Source organism: Colius striatus, chromosome 4 (genome assembly GCF_028858725.1).
Source record: "Colius striatus isolate bColStr4 chromosome 4, bColStr4.1.hap1, whole genome shotgun sequence".
Taxonomy (NCBI): domain Eukaryota; kingdom Metazoa; phylum Chordata; class Aves; order Coliiformes; family Coliidae; genus Colius; species Colius striatus.
Window position 1 is genome coordinate 69,879,855 of NC_084762.1, and position 21,875 is coordinate 69,901,729.

The 21,875-nt window shown below is 36.5% G+C and overlaps 1 protein-coding gene across 1 annotated transcript in view; it reads right to left on the minus strand.

Annotated features, from left to right (window-relative positions):
• CNGB3 (cyclic nucleotide gated channel subunit beta 3) overlaps window positions 1-21,199 on the minus strand; it is a 61,769-nt gene extending 40,570 nt beyond the window's left edge. Inside the window, exons 1-3 of the mRNA XM_061994599.1 lie at window positions 21,092-21,199; window positions 18,378-18,453; window positions 8,442-8,550 (exon numbers count right to left, since the gene is read on the minus strand). Of these exons, the coding sequence (XP_061850583.1) occupies window positions 8,442-8,550; window positions 18,378-18,453; window positions 21,092-21,199 (293 nt within the window). The remainder of the gene's footprint in view (window positions 1-8,441; window positions 8,551-18,377; window positions 18,454-21,091) is intronic.
• Between the last annotated feature and the right edge of the window lie 676 nt (window positions 21,200-21,875).

Sequence of the window (21,875 nt, forward strand, 5' to 3'; positions counted from 1 at the left end):
ACATTGTATCTTAGATTTTTATGTCTTTAGGTGTATCAGAAACCCCATCCTAATGCATTTGCAAATGTTTGATATAAATGTAATTAAATATAAATGCAATTTAAGCATAAATGCTTTATATTACACACACTAGTGTACCTCTGACAATGCTCATTGCTTTTTTCCCCCTCAACTGACTTAACAGATAACAGCAGAGATAATGTTTCTAGTAAAACATAATTTCTTCCTTCACAAAATAAAAAAGATATCTTCTTGCTTTGAAAAATGTTTGGACAAGGGAGGATTTACACCAAGTGCTTTTAATTAAAGAAATAAATCAATGGCAATGTATGACAAACTATACTTTTGTTTTCTTACATAGTGTAAAAAAAGATTTTCTCTCATTTATACAGTCAGAAATAAAGGTATATGAATGATGTGAATAAATTGTTTTAAATAATGTAAGAAAAGAGGGGGGAAAAAGCCAAAGCAGCATTTCACTCTGTATAATGATATTTCTGCCTCTCTACTTGCTTCACTTAATCGTCAAGGAAAAACGTCCGAATTTGCTACCTTTTTAACTTCAGGCTAACTTCACTATGTGGCAGAGTGAATGGCATTAAATAGCATGGGTAAATGCACCCTGCAGAATGGATAGAATTTAAAGGCTGTAGGAAAGTACATCTCAGGAATGATTACAGCAAGCTTAATCCATTTTGGTACAGGCAGCACACCATCACCTTGCTATTTAATTTGCAGGTTCTCAATTTAGCCATTGCAGAAATTAAAATCCAAGCACTAAAAGTGACAAGCTCTGAAAGAAAGACCTAAGCAGAAGCAATATAAGTGCTAAGAAAAGTAATTTGATCCTCTAATACACGAATGTCTTTTCAGTCAGGCTTACAAACTGCACTGGATGCATTCCATCTGTTAACAATTTGAAGTACTACAGTGATTAGCTGGAAATGACTAAGGAAAGGTATTAATCTTTCATAAAATAGTCTTGTAACTATGTTAAAACCAAGATTTTTGAGAAGTGACCAACGTTGGCCTTATTTTACTTCATCTTGAGTTGACTGGAGTTTAGTGTCATGAGTGTCATGTTTTTGGGTCCCTGGTGTTCCTACCCTAATTGAGGATTTCTGGAGACTCTGCAGAGGACTGATACTGTGCCTCTTTCACCAGGGTGCTGAAATTTTGTTCTTGTGATAGGATGTAGTTTCTCTTAAGATGCATCTGCTTGGTGAATTGATGTGTTGCAACTAGTGGATGCAAGCACTAATAAGCACGGTAATTTTCTTGGTCGAGGTAATTGAGCTAAATGAAGTGCATTATTCACTAAGAACACGCTACCAGCAGGAGTTGTCGTTATTAACCTGGCTATGCACCACATAGCAAATTGCCTCTTAATCTTTGTTTGTTTTGTTACCTCTTTTTTGCTATTAGCCAATTTGGAGAGGAAAAAAAAAAATCTCCTTTATGGGCCTGAGAATGGCTGGTATAGCCTACTAGGTAATAGGATTTGGCTATGAAAAAGGCAAACTATGAGCACCTGCGCTCATATAGCAGTTTGCAACTCTGGAGGTCCCTGTTTCTGGAAAGGTTGAAAGCTGAATTTCTGCTTTTGCAAAAGCAGAATCAGAAGAGTACATTTACTGGGTTTGAATGTTTAATGTATTTTATTTATTTTTTTATATTTTATTAAAAGTTATTTAGTGCATTTTATAAGAATATGTTTGGTTCATAATACCTGCCTTCTGAAGGTGGTGTATCAGGTAAATTTTTTTGTTCCTCTTTAAACATAACCCAGAATCTGCAAGATCTCCAAGTGAAATCTAAAAGCATGCAAAGTCCCAGCTACCCACTGTATTTTTTTCTTCGTGTACTCTTGGATTTGTAGCCTATGACTATGGAGCATCATTTTTCACAGCATTTTACAGAATAGTACTCATGATCCTTGACTGGGGTTTCACAGTACTGCCTTACTATAAATGGTACCTTGTAATCACCTTGGTAATCTGGAAAAATGAAACACTGTTACAGCTTTAGTCAGGCTTAAAGGCTTTTAAAAGATATACAGGAGAGAAGAGGTCACAGAAGCTCTTTGTATTCCTCCATTTTCTCTGATCTATGCTTTCAGATGCTTTTTTTTTTTAACCATTCTTCTATATTTTTTCTAGGACTTGCTGCAATTTCTTTGTCTCATCCCCTGATGCCAAGCATCCACTACTACTTGTTCCTTAAGCATTTGTCTCCCTTCTACTCTTACGTACCAAAATGCTTTATATCTTTATCAGCTATCATATTCCAAGGATCTATTTTGGTTTTCAGCCTTCAGTGCAGGCCCATACAAAGGTCTCACATTTGCCTTTCCAGTATCATCTTTGTGATTGCCTAAATCATATCTTTCCTTTTTTTTTTGTTGCTGTTAGATTTTAGATTCCAAACAGTATCCTCACAAAGTATGTTGTGATTTTCTCTTCTGTACAAATGTCTACATATTCCTCTGTTTGTAAAGTGGGGTAGTCTGGAGACCTTTGCTCTCGGTGGTGGCTGTAGTGCTTGGCCCATAGCTACAGGATGGCATGTGCAACCGTGTCAGGGTCTGTTTGCAGCACCCACGGATCCTGACCCACACCTGCAGACTGACATCTCACCTGGCCTCAGCCCTATCCATGCTTGGCTGTCCCAGGACGGTGTCTGACCTCAGTTCTGCTCACTGGGCACTGACTGGATAACTACCCTCCTGGCCAGGCCTGCACCTGCCTTGGCACCACAGACTTGCCTAGTGATCTGGGCTCTGACTGTCTTTCACGGGATCTGTCTTGCTTGCCTTGCTTGGGGCTCGGCCTGGGACTGAACCCTGGCAGGGGAGGTCCCTTCCCTGTCTACCTTGTTGCCAGCTCCCTGTCCCTGAGGCAGGAGATGGTCCTTGCAACTCCCTGGCAATTGCTTAAGTGCTGCGTGATGAGATCTGATCTAGGTTGACCTGCTTCTGCACGGGGATTGGACTAGACGATCTCTAAAGGTCCCTTCCAACCCTACTGTTCTATGATTATATAGTATCTCACATGAAAGGCTTGCATTATATTTCAAAAAAGTGCAGGATCATGTATGCACATTATCTGTTTTTATGAATCCTCCCCAACAGAAAGCAATCTTGATACATTATAAAAGCTGCAATGGTCTTTTGTTCTAGTTCCTAATTAATAAGACTCCACTGCTTATATTAGAGTGCAAATTAGGTCCTGAAAGTTGTTCTGTTCCCTCATTTCTTGCTGGGAAGAAACAGCATTGTCTTAGCTCTCCCTCCCAGAAATTATTATTGCTCAGCAAATAGCTTTTCATGAAGATTACCTATCATTCTGTTACATTATCATTAAAGTTGGATGGGAGAAACAGAATCTGTGATTCAGTGATTTTGGCAGACAGGGCTGACTTGTCTGCAACCCTATCTAAGCCATTAGGAAACAGGCATTAAAAGTTTCAGTCATTCAGACATAATTCAACACCTTGGCACATCAGCCATTCTTGTGTGTCTCCTCATTCAGACGTAGTGTTCAGGTGGCTGAAATCAGTGCTATGCCTCTCTACTGTTTATGAATGTCAATTGCCATGTACTGATGTATTTTAAATATGAGAAAGTGCTGAGAGGGCAAGTCAGATTATATATTTTTTTCTCGTGCATAGTTTCTAGGGGAATTTTTGAGAGAAGATGCAGTTTTTGTTAAAGCTGTAACTTACTTTGAAAGAGGAAAAAAAAAAATTTATTTCCTTCAGAAAAAGTAAAAAAGCCCCTGGTTTCCTGTTAATATATAATACAGGCTGTGCTGCACCATGAGGAAAAAGCTACTTTAATGCAGCTCAACTGGAAGAAAGTCACAATCTTCCAAACTATAATAGATATAAGTAGGCTTACTGATTTCAGATAAGTTAATTACATTAGTACAATTATTCATAAGGCAATATTACCTAAGATATTAAAATTTAAAGTCCTTACATGGAAGCTCATTGCTTTCCCCTGAAATTCTGGATGGAGAGACATAGATCCTATCTAAATGAAAAACGTACTGTTTCAAACAGGACAAATACCTTCTTCCTTCTTCTGTACCATATGTATCTGAGTCTGCACAGATGTATTTTAAAAACTAAATCACAATAGCAGAAGGTGAAATCTTTTTTAGCAACATAATTTCCATGAAAGTTGAGGTGTTTTGGGTGAATATGGGTTGTGAACAGATGTATATCCAAGTCTTCTCTGCAGGAGATATGTATCTCCACAGGTCCTACTCCACAGGGCTGTTCTCAATCCATTCCTCACCCAGCCTGTACTACTGATAGTGGTGATCACCCTGACACATTCAGGATTCAGCACTTGGGCTTGCTGAGCCTCGTGAGGTTCATGGAGATCCACTCCTCAAGTTTGTCCAGGTCTTTCTGGATGGCATCCGTTCCCTCCAGTGAATCAACTGCACCACTCAGCTTGGTGTTGACAGCAAATTTGTTGAGTATGGACTCAATCCTGTCTATATCATTAATAAAGATATTAAATAGTATTGCTCCAAATACAGATGTCCAAGGGACATCACTTATTATTAATCTCCATTTGGACATTATCCAAATATAGATTAAACAGTGACAGGGAAAGCTCCTGGACAATGGAATTTTCAGTTGATTATCCCGTTGAGTTGTATAAGCAGCCCTTGGTATGGTTTTGACTCGTCTAAGTAACATTTTCCAAATAATTGACAGGTTTAGAAATACCCAGAAATTAGCACTGAGCAAAGCTAATTCACAATTGACAGTTTTCAGGAGGCATTTTGTATTATTCTAGTTGGCCTCAGAACTAGAGTGATTTGAGCATGTTTCATTTACTGCTATTTTTGAAGACAACATGTATCTATTTCACTCAAATTCTCCACCTGTATATACGTTTATGTAGCTTTTCTGCCTTCATAAAGGCAGTTGATTTCCTTAAAAATATTCTAGTGGGTAAGTTTCAACACATAGATTCAGTAAGGTAATGACTTTGATGGAGAGCAGTATCTAAGTAGACTCCTATGAATCCTTAGAGGCAGTGAACTAAATTCTCTCAAAGGCATGTTTTAAACATTATTTTCTCTCCAGCTCTGAAAGTTGTATAATAGATCTGTTCAGCATAGTTTCATACCAAAGCAATGACACCAGTAGCACCCCTTCTAAGCTCCACCACAGAATTTAGTGGGTAATTGTTTTGACAGTAGAATTTACCAAAGATTGACTGTATTTTTGGAAGCTGTTGCTCAAATTAGCTGGACTACATATATCTGGGTGCACATATGACAGTGAGTCAGAAGAGTTCTGAGAAGAGAAAGTTTAACATAAACATTTTTAATTTCCCTTTGAAAGATTTTCTCTTCTACTAATAAGCAATATACCCTTTTGTTTCATCAGCATGTTGCAATTATGTTGCCCATGGTTACAGGATTTACCAGTGGAAATGTAAGCATCTGACATATCCTATAACAAAAAAAAGGAGATGTTTCATCTAGGTTTTTGTTGCTGACCTGCCGATTCACATTCAAATTACCAAGCTATTTATAATGTTTCCAGTTATTTTAGTCAGAGTAGGTTTTAATTGCATGTATTATTTTATAGAGAAACATGCTGTAGTATTTTGCTTATTCCTTGTCACTGCAGTACAAAGTCTGTCTCAGTGAAGGGGAGAAAATAGGTAATCTTATCTATAAATTAAATAAATCCATGTCAGGGAAAGACTTTTGCTTTGTGTCATCAGGATAATCAAAATAATAGAAGGCAAAAGCAAATAGGAAGAGTCTCTACCCTATTCTGGACTGAATGTATCCATTATTTTCCACTCAAAGGCATCTCAGCAGGCTAGGGTGACAGACTGGCAGGAAACTCACAATGCTTAGCAAAGACAAATGCAAGTTTCCATAACTGGAATGCAATAACTTCATATAAGAGTTAGGCTTAGAGCTGACTGACTAGAAAACAGCTTTGCACAAAAGGATCTGGGCGTCCTGGTGCACAACAAATTGAATGTGAATCCAGTGTGTTCTTGCAGCAATCAAGACTAACTACATACTATTCTTTAGAAAAAGTATAGCCAGCTGATTGAGTGGTAGTGGTTATTTCCTTCTGTGTGACATTTATGCAGTTGCATCTGTATTCAGCTGTAGCCTCTTCTGTACCTGAAAGACACTGACCACATGGTGCAACACTAGTTGAGGTCTATTATGATAATGAGACTAGAGCACAGGATATATGAGGAGACGCTGAGAAAGCCTGGTGTCCCGGTTTCTAAGCTGTGTGTATAGTTGCTGGAGGTGAAAAGTTGAGGAGGTAGTTGCAGTGTTCTACTATTCAGTGGGTGCTTACAGAAAATGGGGATCCAAACTGTTCTTGGAGGTGCATGGCAAAAGGATGAGAAGCAACAGAAACAAGCTAAAGCAAAGAAAAATATGATTGTATATAAGGTAGTAGTTTTCATAACAAATTTCATAACACATTGTGGACTAGATTGCCCAGAGAAGCTGTGGAGACTCCATTCTTGGGGACATACATTCACAATTATACTGAACAAAATTCTGGGGAACTTGATCTAGTCTGGGAGTTGGGTCTAACCTTTAAATTTGTCCTGCTCTTAGCAGGAGTTTGGACTTCATTCCTTCTGGAGTAGCCTTCCAGACTGGTCTATGAGACTGTTTAATATATTCATCAATGACAGACAGTGTAGTCAAGTGCACTCTCAGTAAATTTGCCAAGATGAGTGGTGTGGTTGACACACCTGAGGGACAGGATGCCATTCAGACAGACCTGGACAAGCTCAAGAAGTGGGCCCCCATGTGAACCTCATGACATTCAACAAGTCCAAGTTCAAGGTCCTACACCTGGGTCAGGGCAACCCTTGGTATCGGTACAGTCTGGGGGTGAAGTGATTGAGAACAGCCCTGTGGAGAAGGACTTGAGTATACTGGTGAATGAAAAACTGAATATGAGCCAGCAATGCATGCACAGAGCCCAGAAAGCCAATCATATTCTGGGCTGCATCAAAAGGAGTGTGGCCAGCAGGTCAAGGAAGGTGATTCTGCCCCTCTGCTCTGGTGAGATCCCACCTGAGTACTGTGTTGAGCCCTGGAGTCCTCAGGAAAGACAAGGACTTGTTGGAGCAGGTCCAGAGGAGGGCTACAAAAATGACACCCCTCCTACAAACTCAGGTGAAGAGAGTTGGGGATGTTCATCCTTCTCTCTCTCTTCTGGAGAGAGAAGTCTCTGAGTAGACCTTATTGCAGTATTTCAATAACTTAAAGGAGTCTTTAAGAAAGATGGGCACAAATGTTTTACCAGGACCTCTTGGATAGGAAAAGGGATGAGGTTAGGAAACTAGAGTATTTACACTAGATATAAGGAAGAGATTTTTATGATGAGGGTGGTGAAATGTTGGTATAGGTTGCTCAGAGAGATTGTAGATTCCCCATCCCTATAAACTTTCAAAGTCAGGTTGGATGAGGCTCTGAGCACTCTGATCTAGTTGAATACGTCCTTACTCATCACAGTGGAGTTGGACTAAATGACCTTTAAGAGTCACTTCGCACTCAAACTGTTCTATGACTCTAATTAAATTAGAAAGTTTTGCTATTTGTCCATGTGAATTGCTTCCATCCAGTCACTCAGAATCAAAGTGTTGTTTTTTATCTAATTGCCCTCTTTAAAGTTTGATTAGTTGTGGAAAAGTAGTACTACCATGTAATACAGACCAAATAATTCTTCTAAGAACTAATTCCAACTCTGTATTACTTGAAGTTTTACTTGGTGTGAACAAATCACCTTTAGAGGTTTATTCCAACCCAATGATTCTATGATTTTACAATTCTATGAATCTATGCCTCTGTGGACTATTCCAAGATTAATACTTTCTAGCCTTCATATTTATTTCTATTTTAGGAAAACAGTCACCTAAAATTTTTCCAAAGGTTAATTGATCCTAGATTTTCCCCTCAATGAATATGAAGTATATTTGTTTCTTCTTGGGAAAAGACAGTCCTAATCCTCCGGTTGAGTTGACTTAGCAAACGAAGGTGAAGGGTAAAAAGCATTTAAGTCACAATAATGCAGCAAGTGTTCCAGCTATTCAAGGCAGCATCCTGGAACTTTTTTGCTAAGACATAGTAATAATAACTGATCAGTTATTATTGTTACATTGTTACAGTTAGTATGTGAGTGTAGGTGAGCAAAATCTTTTCTTCTTTCCTGCAATTTAGGACGACAAAATAACAAACTATCAGAAGCATATACTAAGAGAATACCTCAGATATATGGCTGCTTCAGAATTGAAACAAAGGTCTTCTGATGCTTACAAGGATAGGAGGGACTTCTAAAGAACTGAAATATGGTGCATAGAAATATTAAGTCAAGATATCAGGAAAAAATCATTAGTTTTCAAAATTGAATTTACTCACTTATTTTCTTTGTCATCTTTGAGCTGACTCTGTTCCTGTTGAGTTATCTTATTGGGTTCAGCTGATTTTTCTGTTTTTGAAGGCTCAGGTTCTTTTGCTGGTACTGTATCTAAAAAAAAAGTTTAAATTTTTGAATATAAATGTTTAAATAATTATGATAATACTGTGGTAGGAATCACAGCTTGGCTGCCATTACTTCTTTAGTGAACAAGCACTACCTGGCACTGATTCTGGGACCTGACCTTTGAATAATTTCCTGCATAAATCTATTTCAGTGCCAGCTGAGTATGTTAATGATGAGTGTACCCTCTAAAAGATGAACTTATTTGTGCTTTTTAAACTACATGCATCTATAGCCAGCTCAACAATGGTCAATACAGAGCTCTTCTATATTTATAAATGACAAGAACTTATGCATTGTGCTAGATTTTTAGTTTTAAAAAATATGCAGTGGACAGATAGATAGATCTGTCCAGAAATGCCTTGTGAAATACAGGAAGAAAAATGAAGAGCAGCTTATTTGCTTATGCATATCAAATACTAATGACATTATTTATCTTCCAATGTTTGATTTACATTAATCCTCTTCAGCTGCTATGACAGTCTTGTTAGTTGCTGAGTAAGGTATGATTGAAATATATCATTAAAGATACCAGTACATAGAGCTTTGGCCAGGCTATTTCTTCATATTTGTTACAAGTAACAAATACAAGTTTACAGAGACTGAAACTAACTATGCAAATGGGATAGCCTCTTGCCATTCAAGTGGCATTACATGATTAATTTTTACAATTAGTCCTATATATTTATTTTAAATTTTCATGCTGAGAAAGAATTTAAAAGCTCTCATCACTCTGACACTTTGCATAAAGGAGGAACAAACTCAGTCTTCATAAACACTTCAAGTAATATGATTATAGAAGAAAAAGCTTGGCAGCAAAACATCATAGCAAATAAAGCAGGAGGCTGTTGTATATGCTGTATTTGAAATTCAAGACAGCTTAAACAAAATCAGACCTCAAGTATTTTGGATAGATAATGCAAAATTAGTTTTATGATAGTTAATATGTGTATTTAGAGAGTTGTTACTCATTTCAGAGAGGCAAAAGCAATTACAATAGAAACCTGTTAAGCTACTCACAGGAAAGGTGATTGAAATGACACTGATACAAAACTTAGTGAAGGACAGTGGGTTAGTTGTTTACAGCACTTCATAAACCAAACTACTCTCTTACCACCATTTATTCACATTTGGGATAACACTTTCTTCTGTTACTAACAGACACATTTCTTGATCTCAGTTTCAAACTGTTACTTGATGGAAAATTGATTACAGGATCAGTGGGGCATTTCTAGTATTTTTCCCTTTGTATTTATTTATGTATTTACGATTTCCTTGGTATTTAGGTTAAGAAGTAATAAAGCCGTATATGAACCTACACTTACAAGAGTTCATTTCTTAAACAAGATCAAAGACATGACCTAGACAGAGGTACTTGGGGATGCCAGAAATGCTCAAGCCAGAGTGAGATAATGAACTGAAGAGAAGGCAGAGCTGATCCACTGGGTTTTGACTTAGCAAGTTTAGGGGTTATTTTTCAAACACTCCATTGAAGAAATTCAGCACTTGGAAGTATGAAGAGACAGTCTGCAGGATTTGTATTAGTTATGCAATGTAAGCTGGGAAGATTTTTGTGAGGAATTCCGTTTGACATGTTTGGAAATATCTTGCCCACTTAAAGGAAATGCAGATTATTATTTCCTTTCCTCAGCAGTTCTTTTGCAGTACTATCTGGAGATAAAGTCTGTTGCAAACATAATGTTCTCTAGTAGGGGATGTTTCATCTTACATGAAGGATCTGCTATGAAAGTTTCAAGGCACAGAATAGCACACATTCAGGGAAATGAGGACTCTGAAGAAGACTGTTGTTCCTGTCCTCAGGAAGATTCAAGAAAAGAGAAAAGAGTTTCTTACCACTTGATTAAATAAGTTCAAAGTTATTATCTGAGAGTTACAGTCAAAAGGACTTTTAAGGAGGGAGGAATTTTAAAATGGATTTGTGCTTCTAGCATAGTGAATACATTCTCATAGTGAAATAAAATTTATTTCTCCTAGGAATTCAATAGTCTCTGTAAGAAAATGTCAGAGGAGCTGTGGTTACAGAAAATAAAGAATGTTTGGACATACTTATAACTGACTAATTTGTGGGTCTTGCTGCTGAACCTTAATCTGTGAAAATTTTATTTAACCCTTTCCTGGGGGATCTCTACAAATGTTGCTGTAGACCTTGCTTTCCTTGGCACACGGTCCTGTGGTTTTGTGGTCTATGTGACAAGATGTAGAAAAGAAGACTCAAGAGCCAAAAATTTCAGCACTTGCTGTGGTTTCTGCTCCCTTCTGAATACATGGTTTGTAGTTTCCCAGTTCTCCCTGCCCTGACTTGCAGCCAAAAAGCCATGCACTAAAGAGTGACAGCAAGGCTAATCTCAATTTTCCTGTAGTTATCTCACTTCAGGAGTTTTCTTAGTTGTAGTAATTGCCCCTAGTTACATCTATACTAGCAGAGAATACAACCTAACAGGAACAAGCAGAACAGTGAAATCGTGCTGAAGGCCTGGCATCTAAGCTATATACATTTGAGCTGGATATATTTCAAACCAAGTCTATTGTGATCCTCTGAAATGAATGACCATCAACAGCTCTAGTAAATCTTGATACATAGAGTACTTCTTTGGGTTCAGTTTTACTCTAAAGAAATCCAGTTATGCATTCCTAGAGGAATTTTATTTGTGAAAAAAAAAACCAAAGCACAGTTGGAGACAATCAGGAAATTATTTCAGAAGATCATTATTCATCTGAAATAAAACTACAGTGTCAGCACACTATTTAGAGTAACAGGCTCCTCAATAAGCCAATCCATCTATGGAATGACAACATGTCTTTGGGAAGGGAAGAGCACAAAGTAAAAAAAATGGTGCATGCACATAATCTGTTGCAGAAGGCTTCTCAGTATGCTAGATATTCTCCAGGTATTCACTCTGCAGTCTGGATCCACACCAAACTTTAAATACTGACTGAATACTGATGGAAAACTTTGTAATCCCATGAATATTCCAAACTTCTACAGATTTTTACACTACATAAATATCCAGGTCCAGCACAGGGCTTATTTGCATTGGAATTAGGATATCATGGCCTAGCATTGCTGCCTGCTGCATATCAAATTTTAGTTGTTTCTTTCTCTGTGAAATTATGAGAGCTGTCTGTGTAGTCACATTAAAAAAACACTAGTTGCTTTCACTGCTTAAATCTAAGTCACAACCCTCTGACATGAAACCATCTCCTAAGAAATGCCTTTTAGACTAATGTGGTAGTCATTTTAGGGAACATTTAAAGCAAAACAGTTGATTTCTAGAATAAATAATGATCTATTACATGTCAGGACTTACAGGAAAACAAAGAAAACTTCTATTGGCTTTACATAAATTCAAGCATAAAAAAGGAGCCAGAATTATTCCAAAGCAATAACATCTAAAGCAACTTTCAAACTGGGTATATCCACACTTACTTGACAGAGGATTTGAGTTTACATAAAAGATTTGTATTCCCATTCTGTTGGAAGATAGGTAGATAAAGCTCTCGATTTACTAGTAGTGGAAGCTGAGGAATGCAGCCTACTGGTGTCTACATATTCTAGATCATTTCGCCTCCCCGTAAGAATAATATCATTTAAAATTGTTTTGGCAAAAGTGTTGCTGGTTCTGTTTTACTATGGAAAGAAGAAGTGTCAGTTGTGGAAGTATAACTTTGTGGGCAAAACACTGCTTAATAGAATCCTTCAAAAAAGTAGCTGGTCATCATACCAGCTATCTGTCCAGGATAGCAAGGGAAAAGGTCCACGTTATAGCAACACTTTGTTTCCCTCTCTTAGTCTTTCAGATTTTTCTCATTTTCTTCCAGAAGACACTTAGGCCAGGTGGAAAAAAAAAAAATTAATTAATCTGTCTTTTACCTGCTTTATCTTAGTCAGATTGGTGGTGCTCTCACTTGAAGGTTAGCATTGTTAAACCTTCACTGTTTATTCTTGTCCCCTGTTTTCATACTTTGAGTAAAACAACACTGGAAAAATATTGCAGGATTAGATTAGAGTAACCAGAAGATCCCACCTTTGAGAAATATACCCAACTTAATCTGAGGTTGCTCAGCTCCTTTATTCATTTTTCCATAAAGTAGTTTTCACTTCATAGTTTTGAACAAAGACCCTTGACAGGCTTTGCAAATTAATTTGATTTCCTGCTCTCACACACGCACATACACACACACAGTTGCAGAATAGCCTGTATGGGAGTATTTCCCATTTTGCAGTAGGGCAAGGATAAGTTGTACTTATCTATGGATTTTAAGCTCTTTGATTGATAATTTAGAGGTTTTTTTTTCTTCTGCACAAAAAGCAGAATATTGTGAGTAAGCATTTAATTGGAAGAATTGGCAAAGTCATTTTAGTTCAAATCTACTCATATGGAACCAACTAGCACTTCACACACTATCCTAACACGTTAGGCATTAGTCCTAAGGACCTTTATCCACAGAGGAAGCTGTAGGTATAGACAGACATGTCAACGTCAGAGAACAGCACTGCAGAGTTGTCACTCTTGTTGTAATAATTTTGATTCTTCTATATTCTACAGCCTAGGTGTATGTAGATATTGGTAGACCCAAAAGTCTCTGTCATAGGCCTAGCCCCACGGATGTGTTGTTGACTTCTATTCTGGCAATAGACAATGTCAGCCAAGTACTCTAAAACCTAATGGATCCACTGAGATATGTGCATAAGAGCATAAAATGTTTTTTACTAACACAGTAAGTACTTCACAAACAGAAGAGCAGATTAGATCAGTGATTTTATATGAATTCATAATTTATTCTACTTCCCAGACCTATTCTTACTGTTGGTAGTGTTCTTCAAATGCCTTAGATTTGCAAAAGGTAATTACCACCTCTCCAGCCTGGCTAGTATAGCTCCTTCCTCTTTTTGCCTGCAAAGGTTAATGTGGAGACCAAGGTGCTGAGCTGTCAGTCTGCTATTTAGAGCAAGGAAGAGATTGCTTGAGTAAGCAGGCTCTTTCCTTTGATCTGACCCTTGCTTCTTTCAATGCAAACAGGAACAGGAGGCTTAAGGACAGGAAAAAAAGCACTTTGTGCCATGGAGACCACCAGTCTTCCTGGTTACTCAACATTAGGAGGTGTACCTCTGTAACAATGAGCCAATTTGAAGGGACTGTATTCCAGAAAGTAATAAAACAGAAAACTCAGTCACTAGGCTGCCTTTAGAAGTTCTGTTATTAAGGTCAGTTATGTCCAGATACACAATTTATAGCCTTAATAATCTATGTTTAGCACAACAAATGTATTATCTGCATTGCAAAAAATTGGAGAGAAGCACAAGATTAAATAAAATATTATTTTTAGAAATAAAGTGATATATAAATGTCAGTAGCTAGATAGCAGCAGTTAAAGGTATTCATGAGTATGGAACAGAAAAAATATAGTTGTTTTGCCATACTTCAGGAATGGAAAATTTCTTCCCCAGAATTCCCATCCAGTTCTATTGTCAGGTACAAGCAAATCTGGCTGGTATCTTATCTCTGTTTCCGCTCCCTTTCTCAACTGGGTGGAAACACTTGAGGTCGGACAGGATTGTTTGAAATGGGAAAAACTGCATAAAGACATGGTTAGGGCCTGCTAGTAAGAGGCAGAGTGACTAATGCTTGAGTCATCTGGTTTTTAGCTAGCTGAGTGACATATACCCCACAGAAACATAATTTTGAGCACTGAAAATCAGTAATTTTTTTGGCATTTTCCTTTTTGCAAACTATTGAAAGATTCTGAATAAGTTAGGTGTCTCAAATGGGCACTTTAATATTATCTGCCAAATAACATAAAGGACAGTTTCTCTTAAATAACAGGAGTAAAGAATGACTTTGCATTTGAAACAGCACTGTGGGAAGGAGACAAGTGGTCTAAAACCTTTCAGGGATGCTTCTGACACAGCTAATAATTTGCCTGATTGACCTAACCTCTAAGACGCGTTCTTGAGCTGTTTCCATAAACATTTGAAAGATGGGTATAAAGTCATGAAGATGTCAAGAAAAATAAACACCTAGGAAATCTATGAACAAATGAGAGAAAAGGCTTCAATTCTGACATTACCAAACACACACATTTGTGACTTTCCCAGAAAAAAAAAAATAACAAAAACTCTGTGCAGGGCAAAACAGTTCAGAAATCAGTGGGGTTGAAGTAAAATAATTGGTAAGTAGGTCCATCTTAACTCAATCCTCAAATTCAGTGGCTAATAAAAATATTATAAAAGTTTATTTTCCATGTAAAGAAAGAAAGATTGTATCAAGAAGCTGTGTTTGTTTTCCTAGCATTTAGCCCTGTCACTCATATGAAAAAATGAAGGTCTGAAAGGAATTAAAGACTTCACATCAGCAGGAGAGGAAGTAAGCTGATTAAACATATTCAAGTTCATGGGTGTCTTTAAAAAATAAATTTGATGGGAAGACTAGCTGCCTATTGACTGAGTGCCAAGGAAGAGTATAAAGGATAAGAAGACAAGGAATACGATTATCGTTTAAAAGCCTCTTTACATTGACAAGTTTAGTTCATTGAACTGCAGCATGTTATACCAAAATGCTTTACTTGATTTGTGCATTCTAAAGTAAAAATCACTTATTTAACTCTGGATATTGAGGTGCTAAGGGATAGGTTTTGTAAATCATCTTAAGAGTCAGATCCCTAACGGGCCAAAGCAGGTTTTATCTGTGATATTTACCATTTAATTCAAATCTCCTTACTCAAAGACTTATAACTGAGTTGTAGTCCATATAGAATTAGTTGGTACTTAATTAACAGAAATTAGCTGGGGTTTCACAGCAACAGGATTTTGAAATCCTCAATAAATATACCTGCTTTATGTCTATCAACAGGAAGAGGGATTAACTATCTTTTATACATAGTGATTAGAGTTTTAACCTGAGAGAAGAAAATCTTGTTTCTGGGCCTTGTTTATTTGTGATAGTGTCAAATGCCAGTCTTGAGAATTACTTTTTCATCTTTTTTTAAGATTCAATTATGTTATAATAGAAATATATAACAAAATAGAAGTTCTTCAGGCCTCCTACAACATTAGTGTTTCAATTAACTTCTAGGTGAGTTCTGGGCTCTGTGTTGTACTCTGTCATCTCAGACTTCTTAGTTGCATGTATTCTTTTCTGCACAATGGCCCAGCAATTAAAAAAGCCATAGATTTTCCTTCCACATCTGTCTGGCCTAGACTTTATGTGAGTAGTTAAGGAATTTTACTCAAATCTGAGCTACACATTTAATCTCCCTTATTGTGAAAGAGTAGAGGTTAACTGTCCACGCTAATGTATGAAAAGTGGCAGCCATCAGCAGGTTCTGTGAATTTGCTTTTGTTTGGAAAAATGAATTTAGCCCATGAGTCCTTTCCAAAGCATCTAGTCTCTGAAGATGGTAAATATCACTGAAAATTAACATGGTAATCTCTCAGATGCGAGGTTCTGTCTACTTTATGATCCAGAGGTGCAATTAGAAAGACACATGATCGTTTCAGGCTAGCTTTCTTACTCAGGTTCTGCACAAGAACAAAGCAATTTCAATATGGACTTTAGTAAAAGCTGCAAAAATGTCTGTAAATTTTGAAAAAAAAAAAAAATCGGGTACTTAAGTAGGAAGACCAAAAACCACAGGACAGTTTCTACTGAGAAGACGAGGACAGACTTTAGAAGAACAGTACTAAGATGTTGTGCTAAGAGCATTTAGAAAAAGAAAAGGGATAAGTTGGAAGGAATCATGCTGGAAGGAACTGCTGGCAGAAAAAAAAGAAAATGTGATACAGAAAGTGAATGCAGACAGCAGCTAGCAAATGAAGGCTGGATGTGGCTGTCTAAACAGCATAACCATGAACAGAGTTGTTGAACAACAGTGTGTAAAACAAGTGAAACATTTGTATAGCCAGTCAGTTATGGGAGATGAAAAACATGCATATAAGCTACAGCAATTCAATTCAGCATCACAGGGAACCTGTAAGTAGGTGTGTAACTTTTTTCTGAGTACATAAAGAAATGTAGGAAATAAATTAAAAAAATAATCCGTTGTAGAACAACCTGACTAAGCACAGAACATGAATTACGGAGAGAACTAATTATGAAGAGAATTAGTCACAAAGCAAGCTAGTGAGAGAGAAGGCAACTGAGAAAGTGAACACGAGGCAATGAGTTGCCAACAAAGAAGCCAAAAGTACCAGGTGTTTTGGAGTGATGTAAGTGGCTGAGTTTTAACCAAACAGGCTCCAATTGTGCCTCCTGCTGAGTTCTCATCTGTATTAGGAACATTATACTGTCTTGTGATGCACTAGGAAAAACGGAGAAGGTAATGGTTGATTTTGGCCATGTGAGAAGGGGATGAAGGTAAGCTCAACTCAGTCATTGATTTGTGTTTCAGAGCTGCAAAATGGGCTGATGATTAAATTCTTTACTGGTCTATTTTGTTTTGGTTATTCCAGAGAAATCACTGGGAGATATTGGAAAGACTTTTGTCTAATTTTAACTTCTCCATTTAGCAGATCTCCCTTAACTAGTATGGTTTGAACCCTGATTGTGCTTTTAATAAACTAGTTGCTTCTATGCCGCCAATTATTTTTATATTTCAGGTGGTGAAAAAAGAAATAGTTTAGTCTCTCAAGATATATATCCATGGATTACATTAATCTGTAAAGTTGATCTGATTTTGGATGAAAAAAAAAGTTTCCTAGAGTGATATTTCATTCTGTCATGGGACAGCATTTGTGATTTAATGTTGCTAAAAAGCCACGAAGTGTCAGATTTTATTTTTTCCACTGTTGCCTTACTGCTATAATTAATTCATAGCCAATTTTGTTTTCCCTTGATTTAGTGCTACAGCCATTATATAATAAGATAATTGCATTAAGCAGAGTTTGTTTAAAGTTTTATCATATGAGGAAAATAATTGATACTTGTTACAATTACACAAAGGACAAGTAAGGATTACACAAGTTTCCTTGTAGTCTTTTCCCAGTTGCTTCTCTCTCCTTAAGTCATCCATATCATGGAAACCTGGAAGTTTCTCAGCCTTTGCTTTGCTGCTCCAATGAAATGAATCTGAATTGTTCTCCCAAAGCAAAAGCATGAGGTGACAGGAAAATTGAACTTTGTGTTTTTCTCCAGTACTGGAGGATGGAAAAGGAAAGGGCTAGAGCACTGATTCTGTCAGGAAGTAAAGAGGAGACATGGTCCAGTAATAGCTGTTGCTTCACCCAGCCTGAGCCTGTATATTGGTAGCTGTAGCACCAGTCATTCTGTCTCTGGTATAAGCAAAGTAAGGCTTTGCTATTGGAAGGTGAAGGAAGAGGAGGGGCAAAATAGACATAGACAGTTTTGAATAGCTGTTTGAGGAAAGATTTGAATGTCAGATGAAGTCTGTTTTGTTTTTGTAGTTTTAAACACATACAAATATATATAAAACATACACCAAAAAAATGCACTTTGCTTTCTTAAACTTTTAAATAGCTTTATTTTAAAGGATTTCTAAGAAGCCAACTTACAGTAAGAGGAAATAGATTTTGTTAGACTAGTTGATTAAAGTGGGCAAGCTCATGAATGGGCTGTGCTTGAAAGCTTCTTGTGTTTTGCTATTGTTTGATAGTGCTCATATTTCTGTAACAAATCATAGGTTTGGGGTCTCTAGGAATTCTGAGTTCTTAATTTCTTCCACAAATAAAAACCAGAATTAGTACCTGGCAGAAGAACAGTTTTATTTGCAGCCCTATATAATGCACACATATTTCTTCCAGATAATAGCTGAATACTCATAAATATATTGTTACTGACCTTCTTGCTTTGGTACAGGTTCTGCTTTCTTCTTGGCCTCATCTTTCTGTGGTTCATCTGTTTTTTTGTTTTCACCCTTACAAAAATAAACAGAATTAGAGATTGTAGATGGTCATTGTTGAGAATGTTAAGGGTGATTAGATATCTGCATTATTCTCCTAGGAATTTGATTAACCAAATTGGTGCACACTGAGTTTTGTTCTGTTGGCTGTTCTGTTCTGTTGGCTGTTCTCTGTGTGTTCTTGAACAAGACTTTCCTGATAGGTTAGCAAAAGGACTTGGATATTGAAATAAAAACCTGTTGTTTTCACATCTGTTGTGCAAACCCAGTTTCTTAGACTGGAGTTCTCCTATTGCATGTTCCCAAAGCCTTCTTCATGCTGTCAAGCTACATTTGTTCAGTGCTGCCACTCACAAACCAATCTGCATCTCCGAATTAGTCATTCTTCTGCCTAAACCTTCAGCTTTGCTAACAGACCTGATATGTTTTGAGCTATCTTCCCATAATGACAGATCTCAATCTTTCAAAAATACAGAGATAGTACCAATTTTACTGAAAAATATTTCCTTTCTACTACATTTTACTAGGTTAGATCCATGAACCAAGTGCTCTTGCCTTTGACAGAGTGGCACTTAAGGAGAAGGAGTGAGAAGTGCATGAGGGTGTTCACAGCACTGAGTAACAACATAGTGCTAATCAAGCCCATGAGCATTTGTTATCCTAGGCAGAATGAATGTGCCTGGTGTTTATCATGCTGATTAACAGAGAAAGAGATAAGATAGTATAAGCATATGGAAAATTATTTGACTTTTTGAGATTTCAGGACTTTACGGACTTCTTTTTCCTCTCCCTCCTTAAACTGAATGACCTTTGAGTTTCTGAGATCAGTTTACGGTTTATCTTTTTTTCTGTAAAAGTGTTTATTTTCTTTTTCAAATCTACTTTTATTCAGAGAATCTGACACTAAATTTCTAATATACATATACATAAATAATTACTTTAGACATATATACAAATTAAAATCCCAGTAAATCTCTGTGTGTACTAGAGGCATTTCCACGATGTTTTATTGTAAAGGTTGTTTTCTTTGTTTCAGGCTTCCTAATACTGTAAAAACATCAATATAAGAATAATGCTCTACAGTTACCAGATACTATGTATGTTTCTTCCTTTCTCATTAAATGATGTCTCCTTGTAGGCAGAAAATATCTTAGTTCTTGACTCTTCTTCCTTCATCTTAACTCTGTATATAATAGTGGAGGCTGATGGTGATGTGGTCTGTGTGTTGCACTGATATATGGAATTACTCTAGTGAAGAGAATAATACATGTCTCCAGGGAAATCTAAATATATTTTTTCCCAGAGCAGTTTGCCAAGTGAAGTATCGTGCTGCACAGAAGTCAGTTGCTGATATTCTGGATTTTTCTTTTTTCAAGGCAATGTTTCATTGACCCAAGAAAACTGATGTACAGAACTTAAATGATGCATGAACCCTGTCTGCAGATCTGTAGTATATGAATTTTGTTGAACATAGATATTTTTGTCATTTTTTGTGGATGGTAGTATGGATATGCCTGTCCACCAACTGGTTTTTTTTCATGTTTATAATAATGACAAACTAAATTTGAGTTGTAGTTGGGCTGGATTAAGCCATATAAATTCTTGAGGTTGTATGAGCCTATTAGCTTCACAAAAACATCAGTCCTAGAAAATGATTCATTTTCACAAACATTTATATTTCTGTCAGTTTTACTTTAAATGGAAAAATTTATGGAATTCTTGTACATGTAAATCAAGGCTTGCAGAAGTTTAACCAGAGTCTTTGTATATGCTCGACTGTTGTGAATGTGTTAAAAGGCACTGCTTAGTTAAAATGAAGTTTGTGAGAGTGGAATTTCAATTATTTCTTTAAATATGAATTCAGATTAATAGCTCAGGCTGATACCTAAGCATTTGTTTTACTTTTGTAATTAGTCCCTAAATTATTGGCATTTTGCCTTGTAAATTTGTTAAGCTGAAAAAACCCAAAGCACTCTAGTATGCTGTTGGTAAAAGATAAAAATTCAAAGGTAATAAGTGAAGGAGTATCTACTCTTTCTCACTTTAAAATATTCTGTTAATTGAAGCAAGTACAATTTAGCTTTTATAATAAAGAACTAATAAATAAAAATATATTCTGTAGTCTAATATGACTTACTATATTTTTCAAATAGGAGGTGTAGTAGTAAAGCCAAGCCAAATAAAATACTTCATAAAAAGATACTAAATTACTTTGCCTTTTCAACAGTTACCAGGAAACAGCCTGCTTGACATGACTCAGATGCCATTGCAATATTCAGAAAAAATATACTGACATTTTCTGCCAGCAGGTAGCAAGATGAAGAGGATTACATCAACACATCAAATGCAGCCATATCAATATTTCTAGTTCTCTGTTTGCAATGTTGATCAAGATCTCTCATAAGCTTTTACTATTTCAGGTTAGCCCTATTTGGAAAGCAAGTTGCAAAAGGAAGAAATCTGTATGATCTCCAGAAAGAAGAGGTGGGAGGGAGGAAGGGAGTAAAGGTATTTATTTGATTTTGCTAAATAAAAATTGATACCATACCTAGTAAGTTTGTTTGAAAAGCTAACCTTTTGCATTTACTTACATAAATACTTTCTAAACAAAAGGTAATATTATTGTCTCTATACTAAAGAATAAAAACAATACCTGGTCTTTAGATGCTGTGGGTGGTGGAGGGACAGCTTCATTCTTGCATTCCACTTCCTCAGGTGCCAATTTTGGTCTAGAAAATACTGCTTTTAGCTTTTTAAACATTTTGTCTTTTCAACTCTCCTGAAGTGTATATATCCCATTTGCCACAAACAGGTATACAGCACATGTTTTCTTGCCATCAGTAATCAAGCCAATTAGACACTTAATCAGGTTTAGGTCTGATTAATGCCTTAAAGAAATGCTTTGCACAGTCTGTTTCAGTGACAGCTTTTTCTCACTGATAGTTCTCTTGCTCTATTTTGTAGACTATATTACATAGATGCGCCGTATATAGTGTAACTTGCACTATGTACAGACTCAACTTTTCAGCATAAATTCAGAGAAGAGTGAACATTTTCTGGTTGGAATGAATCAATGTCTAATCTTTTATGTACTGGATTTTAAGCATTTAGTTTATATTTAGAAATGAAGTTTTAAGTCCTAAGGACACCTCTAGTTTAAACAGGAAATGAAAAAGATTAATCAATCAATAATCACTAGCTACCCAGTATATTACATGAGATCTCAAGAGGCTTAATTTATTTTCAGTCCTGAGCTTTAAGGTTTCTTTAAATTATTATTATTTGTGTGAGTGACACTAAAAGTGACACTTCCGTCGTTTGTTTTTGTTTTTTTAGCAAGATTATACCTGTTTTTATTCTTCTTTCAAAACTTGGAAATAATTTTATCTTTCATTTTCCAGCATATTTACAGAAAATATTATTTTATACAGTCTTAG